We start from the raw sequence: 11,498 nt of genomic DNA on the forward strand, positions 1-11,498 counted from the left end.
ATTTTAGGCAGGGCAAAAATTAAATGTAGTCAACCTGACAAAACTTTTCTAGCAGGAATGACTAAATGAATTTAAGTTCACACAACAAGATTACAACAAATCATTTCAAACAAATTAGATTTTGTTGGAAAAATGTAATTCATTTTTGTGGAAAAGCTTTCCTTAATTTAATTAAGTTCGTTCAACAGCTTTTTTTTTTTTGAGTGAGCGTCCCGCATTGCACTCCGACGTAAGGGAGAAACTGCTGTCTTTTCAGTGCTATGTGATCGCCCTAAGGAAAAAACATTCTTATCCTCTGGATCAGATGGGTAATGCGGATGTGTTTTTAGTTGTTTTGACAAGCCAACATCGGTCACTGATTGTACATGAAAAAGGTGAGAAATCAGTCATCAAATGAGAACTACAGGTGTTTATTAAACTAAAGTGTTTATTTTTAAATGTGATGTTCATGTGTACAATGTACATTTTACCGGTATTTACCATAGTTTCAATACAAAAATTAAAATATGAAAATTATTTTCACACAAAAGCAGTATTTGGTCTTCAAAAAGCCTTTTACCAAAAGGTACATTTAAAAGGGGGGGCTGTCTTATAATCAGGGGGGCGTCTTATATTTGGAACAACACAAAAAATTTACATAAAATATACATCAAAATGTTTTAATATGCTGAAGAAAGTTATGCGAGTTGTCAGATAGCCTAAGATTATCATAAGGTACATAAGATGCCCTTTCAGATAATTTCCTCTAGTCAGTAGATTGTTCAGATAAAATTGCTAATTTTTTCCTGACCGATACTCAAACGATCCAGTCGGGCCTGTAGGTCTTTGCGCTTTCTACCAACTTCAGAGTCCTCAAACAGGAGCTCGCTCACATTTGCCTCATCCAGTAAACTCAACATGTCAATACACAGGAGCTCAGCAGTCTGCTTCCGCATGAAAAGGGAGATCATCATGGGCAGTTGGTCAGCCATTCGCTGCACCACAATCTGAAAGAAAATCAGGTACTAAGCACTGCAGTCCATTCAGTCTCTGAACAAAGCTTCATATTTGTAACTGAAAACTAAGAAGATTTACCTCATAATATCCCTGCAGTATTTCACTGTACTTGCTTTTTTGGTGAAAGATAGGTAACTGCTCTTCTGAAAACGTCACTTTGGTATCTGAAAACATCTCTTCAGGATTCTCTTCAGGAATCTCTTTTAAGGCCTTAAAGTGGATGGAATCTTGAGTGTAGACCATATTTTCCATTTCAAGCTGCTCTGAGATCCTCTGCTCTGCCTTCTCTTGCTGGATTGACTGAATGTTGTGAATTTTGTCCTATAGAATCAAGTGAAGTACAGAGGAAGCTTGATTAAAAATGAATGATTGTTTAGTTTTGTTTACCATAAGGAGCAATATTTACCGTAGTGATATCTAGAAGAACAGGGTATTTCTGGAAACATTGATTTACTACTTTAGTAAACTGCTTGATGATGATGTCTTCAAGAAAAATACAAAAATCAAAATGACTAATAGCCACAATGTCTCACAATTCAGATAAAACTACAAAAACATTCCCCGGTGTTATTCAGTTGTAATTTCATCTTTTGGTTTTATAATGAAAAATGTCCCCAGTGTGCAGAAAGATCTTTAGCATGGAGATGAGTGATGGTACCTTTGACAGTGTTGAGTAAGTCGATGGCTGGTTCTTTAAGTGTGACCACATGCTTTTGCAGAACCACCTCAAACATGTTGTAGTTGCAGAAGCCGACCATTTCCCTCCCTCTGTAATTCTGGATAGTTGATATCATCTCTTTAGTCGATTTGTTAACTTGTTTGGGAACAAGGCAGATTTATTTTGAAATGATTTGACTTTTTCATCTGAAGAGCACAACAATCAGAGTCAATTAAAACATACTTATATTTCTTAAATAAAGAAAAATACTAACAAGTTGTCTTTGTGTCGTTAAGATCATCATTCCACTTCTTATATTCAGCCCGAAGTTGGAAAAACAAATTGTTCTCAATGATCAGCTCTCCTGATGATAAGGACTTGATTTGATCATTAAATCTTGTTAAAGTCTGTGAGAACAAAAATAACATTTGTTACCTAAAATGTTACATTCCATAATAACAATAATCAAAGAGAAATACAATATAAACTTGTCACGGAATAGTTGAACGTGAGACGAGGATTCAAATGCAGAGGAAATTTATTAGTAACTTGCAGACAAGGTACAAAACTCAAAAACAAGCGGGAAGGAAACACCAGGAACAGGTAACTTGGACAAACGAACCAGCACAGGACTACAAACACATGGAGGCTAAATAGGGGAACAAACAAGGAGGGTAACGAGACAGACAGGTGGGACAAATAAACCAATAATCAGATAACAAGATGGGAGGGGCTAGACAATAGACAGGAGCACATGGCCCAAAATAACAAAACACCCATGTGCAGCACAAGACAGGACAGGCATGTGACAAAACTGACATAAATTATTTCTTTTGGCAACACTAGAGGATTTAGTATAGTCAGTATTTTAAATATAGCTGCAAGCAGCCATTATCGGGGCCAAGCACAATCAGATGACAAGACATGCCAACATTGCTGAAAGTGTCAGACCAACTGCAACAATGAGCAATTAAAGATATTAAAGAGGATTTTAGGCAAAATGCCTGAAAAATCATAGAAACAGTAAATAAAAATATGATTTAATCTATTATCATTTTCGACCAATAGGTGGCACAGTTACAAAACTGATGTGATGTGGTCAGAGTGAAGTGACAATGACACATATAAAGTTTGGTGTCAATATGTCAAGGCATTGCAGAGATAAAGCCTGAATAGTGCTTTTAGCATCATGCCTCAACTTTGCTGCTGCGCTATACGAAAATGGTTTCTTCAATCAACACGAAATCCACGGCACGGCACGGTCTGGAGATGATACGATTTGATTTTGGTGAAAATCGGACAAACGGTGTAGGAGGAGTTAGAAAAAGTAGGTTTTGAATGAAAATCAAGATGGTGGACAGGAAGATAGGCCAAATAAGGTAAACTTGGTATCCATGTTCTCGGCTTGACCCAAGGAATCTATTAATAGCAGTGGCATTTCAATACGTTGATTTATTCAAAAGTTATTAGCATTTTTAGAAATTTTGTTATAATTTTTGACCAAAAGATGGCGCTGTCTCGAAATATGTTGGGTACTTTCAGGGGATGGTGCTGAAGGCACATTCTGAGTTTCGTAATATTACACCAATGCATTTGTTTAGTATAGCATTTTATGTTTTATGTCCAAGAGGCTCAGTCCCACCATTTTTTTTATGTGTCCTCAGAGTGAGCCCATACATATGTGTGTCAATTTTGGTGAAAATATCTCAATTCTCAATTATAGACATTTATATGAAAAAACACGTAAAAAATGACTGACACATGACTTTGATTGGATTTTACTACCCCTTACTATCAATATTTTCGCATTTGGGCATTAGCATTTTACTATCGACCTATGTTTCCAAACTTCTGATGGTGGTTTCGTCTCGATCGGACTAGCGGTTTCGAAGATATAGCCAAATGTTTTTTAGGCGCTAAATCACAACGCTACACAAACTGTAAGGCAAAACCTAGCATGTTTGGTATTGTTGGACTCGGCAAGGATTCAGGAGTCTAAAGAGATGAGTCTCGTGAAAATAAGTCGACCACACCCAAAGTTATAAGCATTTTAAAAAAAAATCACCACTAGGTGGCGCTGTTTCGAAACTTCTCACGCTCATTCAGGACATTGTGCTGATGACCCATACCAAGTTTCGTAACAATCCGTTCATGCGTTTTTAAAATACAGCATTTTAGCACAAAATTCAAAATGGCCGACAGTCAAAATGGCCGATATGGCAAAATTGGATATCAGTCGACTCGGCATGTTTCCCTGAATCTAACAAGACCAATTTTATGATTTTTTTTCCCATATCTCCGAACCAATAGGTGGCACTGTGCCGAAACGCAGTATGTTGCCTCAGGTCATGCTTGTGAAGACATGTACAAAGTTTGGTCTGAATATGATAAAGCGTTGCGGAGATACAGCCTTACGACTGTTTTTGCAAGCGCTACGTAAAATTTGTTCAAGCGTTTATCGAAAACGGTTTGACGAATCAACTAGAATTTAATAACATTTTGTCACCACTGCCTGAAGATGATCTGGTTAAATTTTCGTGCAAATCGGACAAACCGTCTAGGACGAGTTCGAAAAAGTTGCTTTTTTGGAAAATTCAAAATGGCGGCCATGTTTTTATGACGGAAAATGACGTCATAGGGTGCAATCGAATCGGCACGAGCTCAGGAATCAGAGGAAAAGGGAATTTTGTTGATTGGCCTTACGGTTCAAAAGTTATTAGCAAAATATGAGTGAAACTTTGGACAGGTGGTGGCGCTAGAGGGAATGACTTAAAAACATCAAAATTGGTGTATTTAATGTTGGGACTGTCCTCTATCAGAATGTCAAGCCAAAACAACTTTCCCGCAATCGGTTCAATGGGCTGCCATAGACTCCCAGTCGGAAGAATAATAATAAGAAGAACGGGAACAGATACAATAGGTGCCTCCGCACCTTCGGTGCTTGGCCCCTAATAATTTATTATAGCCATTACGGTTACACAATTATTGGGAGAAATGTAATTTAGCATTAAATGGCTGTGTCTCACAAAATTTGGTACACATCAGTTGCTGGGACCCCAAATAATAATTTTGAGAAGCAAGGAAATTAAATTAAGATTAAATTGTTACTTCAGTGAGGAATAGTTTGGCCCCCTTAGGATCCTGTGGTGGTCCAGCCTCACACTCTTTGAGCTCATTCCTCAGGTCCCACATCTGCTTTTTTATCTGCTCATTGAGGTGTGGCAGAGATTTCTGACAAAAATGAGTAAAAAAAAAAATCACACAATGCATTTGGAACACACTATGTTCAATAGATATAGTAATAGACAAATATGAACAGAGAATTAGGCTCAACCATTGAGCTGCCTAATTTCCATTTTTACCATTTGGGCCTTGCTCATACTGCTAATGAGGTGTATTAAACAACATAGTAAATATACAACCAGCAGGGTTACATATGTAGCAGGGATACAAACTCATGATAGATGAATAAGGCAAGCAATTACAGATCTGAGATTTTGGTGAAAGAATACACTTCAAGTTCACTTTTCAATCTGTTTTATGATTCAATGAGTTAGCCTATATGTGCCCACAGTAAGTTTCACTGGCTTATTCTTTTTCACACTAGAAAAAACAAACAAACAAATAAAGTAATTTCCTTTTTCTTTTTTTTTCTTTTTTTTTTTTTACTTACCTGTTAATTATCTTGTATTGCGCAAAAGTATTATAATATGAAAGGCTCCAATATAAGTACTTAATTACACAAATGATGCGCTTTAAGTAACATGGAGTCACAGCGCACAGCTCTCTGCATTGAAAAGTTCAAAGCAAAAAGGAAAGAGATATTGATGCTTAGTGTATTATAATCTATGCATCAGCCTTTTCTTTTAACAGTTACATTTCTGTTACTGTGAAGTTAAAAAGTTAACCTTGAAGAACAATTATTAGTGCTCTCTCCAGCGTTGTGCTCTGTTTGAATGGAGAATGACTGAGGAGAGATGAGTTTCCTAACTTAAAGACTTAAAGGGATACTCCACCGTTTTTTCATATTAAACTATGTTTTTTCTTTAACTAAGACGAGTTGATACATACCTCTCTCATCTCAGTGCGTGCACTTAATCGCTCTAGTGCGTGGTGACACATTTGAAAGCACTTACCCCAGTATATTCAATGGTATCTAACAGCAATGAATTTAGAAGTGACCAAACACATCAACGTTTTCCCTATTTAAAAACAGTTACACAAGTAGTTATACGACCAAGTATGGTGACACAAAATAAAACGTGGCGCTTTTCTAAGCGGGTTAAAAAGGATAACTATAATGTATGGCGTAATAGCACTTTTGGAAGTACTTCGACTCGGCGCAGTAAAAAGTCACGCCTGATCCTCTTTCCACTATTGACAGAAGTGAGAGGAAGAGGATCAGGCGTGACTTTTTACTGCGCCAGTCGAAGACGTTGATGTGTTTGGTCACTTTTAAATTAATTGCTGTTAGATACCATTGAATATACTGGGGTAAGATAAGTGCTTTCAAGGTGTCACCGCTAGAGCGATTAAGTGCACGCACTGAGATGAGAGAGGTATGTATCAACTCGTCTTAGTTAAGGGAATAACATAGTTTAATATGAAAAAACGGTGGAGTATCCCTTTAAATATTCATTTACCTCCCATTTTGCCTGCCACGGCAAAATGAATGTTCCGGAAACACATGATTTAATTTTGTTTTGGCAAGTATTTCATTATTTTACCCACAGAAAAACGTTGAATTACAGATATTAGCCTATACAGCTCAGTGCCTTCACGCAGTTAATTAAAACCGGTTTGTTAAATCTGCATTTTTCATGCTATAGCCGATATGCCGATGGTTGTGAATAAAAAAAAAAACCTACATTGGTGCATCTCTAATATATATATTTTTTAAATATGCTTTAAAAAAAACAACTAAATTCTACTTGAGATGCACCAAATGTATGATTTTTGCATGTATGATCGCTTTTTCATATATTCATACAACAAAATATTCTGGGGGCCATGAAAGTTTTGTGAAAATGATCTAAAATGCTGGCGGTGGCTGGCAACCTAAAAAAAAAAAGCTGGTGGGGAAAGAGTTAACTATAAGAAGTAGACTAGCTACTATAATATTGCACCTTTATACTTTTATGTCTTAATACATATTTTTTATATTTAATTTTTTCAAAATATACATTAAAAATACTATTTTTATTAAACCTCTTCACAACATAAATTTCCATATCCTTCAAAGTGCGGACACATTAGTGCAGTTTTGGCTAAATTGTGGAGAAAAAGGTCCATTGTCAATATTGTAATGTATAGGCCTAAAGCACAGCTCACACAGAAGTAACTTTCAAAACATGCAGCTTTCTATTGGTCAACGTGGTGAATCCATGTATCCATGTATCCAATTTGAACCGATTCCAATATTTACATGAGAAAATCTTTTCACTTTCACACGAAATTCCAGATTCTGTGGATTCCTATTGATATAGACAGGTTTTAACCCGGCTGCTGCTGGAGTCAGCCACAGCAGCCTTTTTAGTCGGAACGAACACAGTCAAATGTGTTTTCAAAATGAAGTTTGCATCCCTGACCATTAGTAACTTACTTTGATGTGATCAACGAGATGCTGAGTCAGTTTGATGGCAAGACATTTAACAGTTGCTTTATCTTCTTTCAAGAGGTCTCTGTAGAAAAATAAAAGACACTTTTTGAAAGGTGGTATACTATATAGCTTGATAACCTGGTATTTTAAAAACTCATAACTGCTTTGGTCAATGTGAACATTACTAACATTAGCTAACAAACTAAAATTATTAAAAGTAGAGGATACCATTTGCTGAATGTGCTAACTTCAGTTCAGAAATACTATGCTAGAAAACTGGTTGGAATGGCTAGAAGCCTTATCTAAACAGTGCAAATCAAGTCCCATTGACATAAATTTTAGAGAACAAAATGTTAAATACTGGTTAAAAGGTGAAATATTCTTTTCACATTGTAACCTGAAAAAGTAATGATTTTGGAAGAAATCTCTCTCTTTTTCTGTCGCCTCCTCCAGAGGAATTTTCTTATCGATCTGCTGTTGTCCTCTACACTTCACCATGATGTAACCTTTGCGGAGAGGAATCACTTTGTTGTGGACAATGTCCAGAATGTTCTTCTCTGTTCCCTTGTCTATGAGATCTGGCTTGGTCAAAATGGCTGTGAAAAAAAGGTAAATTAGAAGTGCAGAAGTGCTTTAAGCTATATAGATGATGTGTGGATCATCTGCTTAATTACCAACAGTTCTTTTGCCTTCAGGATCTACGTTTTGTGCCATTTTTAATGCTTCTGTTGTTGCAATGTCAATGTTACAAGGGACCACCACCATGTTTATAGTCTCTTGCTTCTCAATAAATTTCATTATCAGACGTTTGATCTACAAGACATGAAGAAATAGTTTAAAAACTGAACTGAACTAAGGTTCTGCATGTGGCACGCAAGACAATAATAAATCAGATTATACTTTCCACCTGGTTGTCAATATCATCTGGTTGTCCTTTTACTGGGACTCGGGCAATTCCAGGTAGATCGATCAGTGTGAGGTCACACACATCTGGTGACATGACCTCTAAAGTGATGAGCTCATCACATATTCCTGGCCCTTTTCCTGCCAGCTCATTCTGGGCTGTACAACACACATACCGCATAATTAAATCAATGCATTCAACAATGCAAATCAATGCATTCAAACTGTAGAGCAGCCAAAGGATGACAAAAAAGCTGATGCTATGTTAATTGTGTTAAATATTTTAACTCGTTAAAACTGAAAAAAAATATTGCATGTGTTAACATGCCGGTCCTAATTTTGACAGTCCTAATGGATTATATACAGGGTGCACATAAGTGGTGCGCAGGTGCTCGGCGAAAATAAAAAATGCGCTGGGTAAATTCAGACTGCTCATTTGTGTACAGACATACAGTTGTTAATAAACAAACACCATTTTAGATCGACACTATAACACTGTATAAGATATCCATTTGAACTGAATACACAAATCTGCCGATTTCAGAGAAAAATGCGAAACTGTGACATTCACTGACTCGCTTTACTTAGCAGTGCTAAATCCGTGGGTAAAACCGGCACTTAAGTACTTATTTCCCGCCAAAATAAAAGCTTGCTGATTTTAGGTTTGAAAATTGTGGGAATTCTAATAAAAAAGTAAAAAAGAGAAAAAATCTAATGTAAATATTCTCATTGTATTTTTTAAGTGTATTATAAAATAAGTGTATTTGTATTTAATACTAATTAATAAATAGTATTATCACACTTTATTATTTTGTCTATTTTATAAAAAAATACTAAATAAAATGCAGTTATACTATTATTAATTATTTGTATTATTAATTATTTTACTATTAATAATTATTTTTATAGTTATATTTAATGAGTCACAATATGTGCAATGTGAGCACCAACCCAAATCTCCAGGTGCTCTCATGAGAACCAGACGGAAAAACAAAAATGTGCACCCCTTATTATACTGTATATGAATTAAAAAAATCAATGAATTCATATCACCTCTGGTGCCATCTCCTTATTTCAGTTTCCTGTCTAATTTCTCTCTTATATGTGACCCTGGATCACAAAACGAGTCACAAGTAGCACGGGTATATTTGTGGCAATAGCCAACAATACATTGTATGGGTGAAAATTATCGATTTTTCTTTTATGCCAAAAATCATTAGGATATTAAGTAAAGATCATGTTCCATGAAGATATTTTGTAAATTTCCTACTGTAAATATATAAAACATTTATTTTTGTGAGTGAATGCAGCACAATCGAGAACATAAATGGACAACTTTAAAGGTGATTTTCTCAATGTTTAGTTTTTTTTTTGCACCCTCAGATTCCAGATTTTCAAATTGTTGTATCTCGGCCAAATATTGTCCTATCATAACAAGCTTATTTATTCAGCTTTCATATGATGTATAAATCTCAATTTCAGAGGTTTACCATTTACTGGTTTTGTCATCCAGGGTCACATATGTTGTTGGTTCATTGATATTATAGCATACTAAACAGAAATGCAAATTTAAAAAGTACTAGTAGCCTACCTATTAAGATCTTTGGTCTCAAAAGTTAAAAAATAAGTACTAGTTCTAATCTTTCTTAAGTTAAGTAGAATTAAATGCTAGACACTATTGGAATAAGTACTAGTTCTAATAAATAAGAACTAGTAGCCTATCTAATGAATATGTAGTATATTTTAAAAGGTACTAGTACGAATAAGCACTAGTCTCTAAAGAATAGGCACTTGCGCTTAAAGAATAAGCACTAGAAGCTAATGAATAAGTACCTAGTAGTGTCTAAAAAATAAGTAGGCCTACTAGTAGCATGAAAATAGATACTAATACATTTTAAGTATTACATCTTAAAACAGCTTTCTAAGCCACATACATTAATAGGTATATAATTTTTTTGACATGCTTTAAACGCTTCTGACTGGAAAACAAAACAGATTGCAGGCATTTTTTTCTAACCTCCTTCAATGTAGTTTCCAACTAATGATGAATCAACAAATTCAGTTTTCTTCTCACGGTAAGATAGAACAGCCTTCCATTTGGCTCCACCAGTTACCTTCTTCAGCCTCAGCTCTAGTGGACATCTGGTGACAATTCCTATAGCAAACACAGTTCAGTTAACAATTACAGTTAATTAATAACAAAAACTGGTACTGACAAAAGATATCACTCTTATTATTTATATTCAATTTTGAATATATATGAATATAGATATAGGAAAAGGAGAGTAAAACCAGTCCTCACCGCTTCCTCTTGGTAGTGCAACTCCAGAAATCGCTTCCAACACAGAGCTTTTCCCAGAACTCTGATCTCCGATCACTGCAATAGTCGGTAATGCCAAGTCCTTGTGAATGCCAACTGACCGCAGAGTGTCGATCAGATCAATGTATGGACGAATTTTCTCTTCCAAAAGACTGTGAACTGCTCCTTTCATTTCCTGACTGTAAATATAAAAATGTACATTTTATTTCTAAAATCCCACTGATTGCACTGTATTATTTTCTTATTTATTTAGTCTTGTCTTTTTACTTTTTTGATTTGCTATAACTAAATTATGTGTATAAATGATCATTTCTTTTTTTTACTCCAGCGCACATAGCCTACTAAAAAATAAACTAGGCCTATAAAAGCATTTAAAATATGTATCTCAATTAACGAGATACACATTGCACATTATATAGCCTACTAACCTTTCATTAGAACGCTGAACGTTGTCATTATCGTAATGAGCACTTCTGTCTGAAAATAAAGAAGAAAACATGTCTTGAAACAAAAAAACAAAAAAGTTTTTAATGCCTCAAAATTCCAATATGTTAGTTTTTATACAAACACAGTGTTTGTGGCGATGCTAAATAGAAACCAAATCCTGTGTGTCTGACTGAATTTATAGAGTAATACACCCCCTGATAAGAATGAAAATAAAAGTAAACACGAGGTTGTTGAGAGCTTCTGGAAAAATACCAGGGGTGTGTTGTGGGGAATAGGGCAATGGAAAAAACACTGAATAAGTCCACAGAGTTAATAATCTAACAGAGTTAGATTTTAAATAAAGAATTAAAAGTTATTGAAAGCTTAGTGGTGGTGATGATGATGATGATGATGATGTTGCGCGACCGTGCAGGTCGTTAACGTTAGCTTTTTACATCTGCTTTTTGTATTTATGCTTCAGAATTTATAAAAGTTGTGATCTTTTGTGAAGACTATCTTGATGAATAAAACCTGTAAGGTTCATAAACTTTTGTTGGTCACAGAGTTTATTTTCTGCAATAATCCAAAAGCCAATT

At 35.3% G+C, this 11,498-nt stretch overlaps 1 protein-coding gene across 1 annotated transcript; it reads right to left on the reverse strand.

The window, feature by feature from the left end:
* Nucleotides 1–223: 223 nt before the first annotated feature.
* Nucleotides 224–11,077, reverse strand: LOC311070492 (interferon-induced GTP-binding protein Mx2-like). Its single transcript, XM_084094372.1, has 13 exons — nucleotides 10,905–11,077; nucleotides 10,459–10,655; nucleotides 10,174–10,311; nucleotides 8,161–8,315; nucleotides 7,928–8,066; nucleotides 7,651–7,849; nucleotides 7,257–7,335; nucleotides 4,763–4,885; nucleotides 1,929–2,061; nucleotides 1,655–1,810; nucleotides 1,403–1,479; nucleotides 1,075–1,317; nucleotides 224–986 (listed from the first exon to the last, which is right to left on the reverse strand). Exons 1-13 carry the CDS (start codon nucleotides 10,973–10,975, stop codon nucleotides 762–764), a joined length of 1,935 nt encoding a protein of 644 aa, XP_083950498.1. The 5' UTR covers nucleotides 10,976–11,077; the 3' UTR covers nucleotides 224–761.
* Between the last annotated feature and the right edge of the window lie 421 nt (nucleotides 11,078–11,498).

Source organism: Abramis brama (genome assembly GCF_963993115.1).
Source record: "Abramis brama genome assembly, chromosome: 20".
Lineage (NCBI taxonomy): Eukaryota > Metazoa > Chordata > Actinopteri > Cypriniformes > Leuciscidae > Abramis > Abramis brama.

Bases quoted from the DNA above. Each gene is read 5' to 3' on its own strand.
- LOC311070492 (XM_084094372.1), bottom strand. From the start codon at position 10,975: ATGTTTTCTTCTTTATTTTCAGACAGAAGTGCTCATTACGATAATGAC. The intron at 1,811-1,928 runs GTTAGTATTTTT...TTCCCAAACAAG, and splicing joins TAACGACACAAAGACAACTT to TTAACAAATCGACTAAAGAG. The intron at 987-1,074 runs GTAAATCTTCTT...ATTTTCTTTCAG, and splicing joins TACTGCAGGGATATTATGAG to ATTGTGGTGCAGCGAATGGC.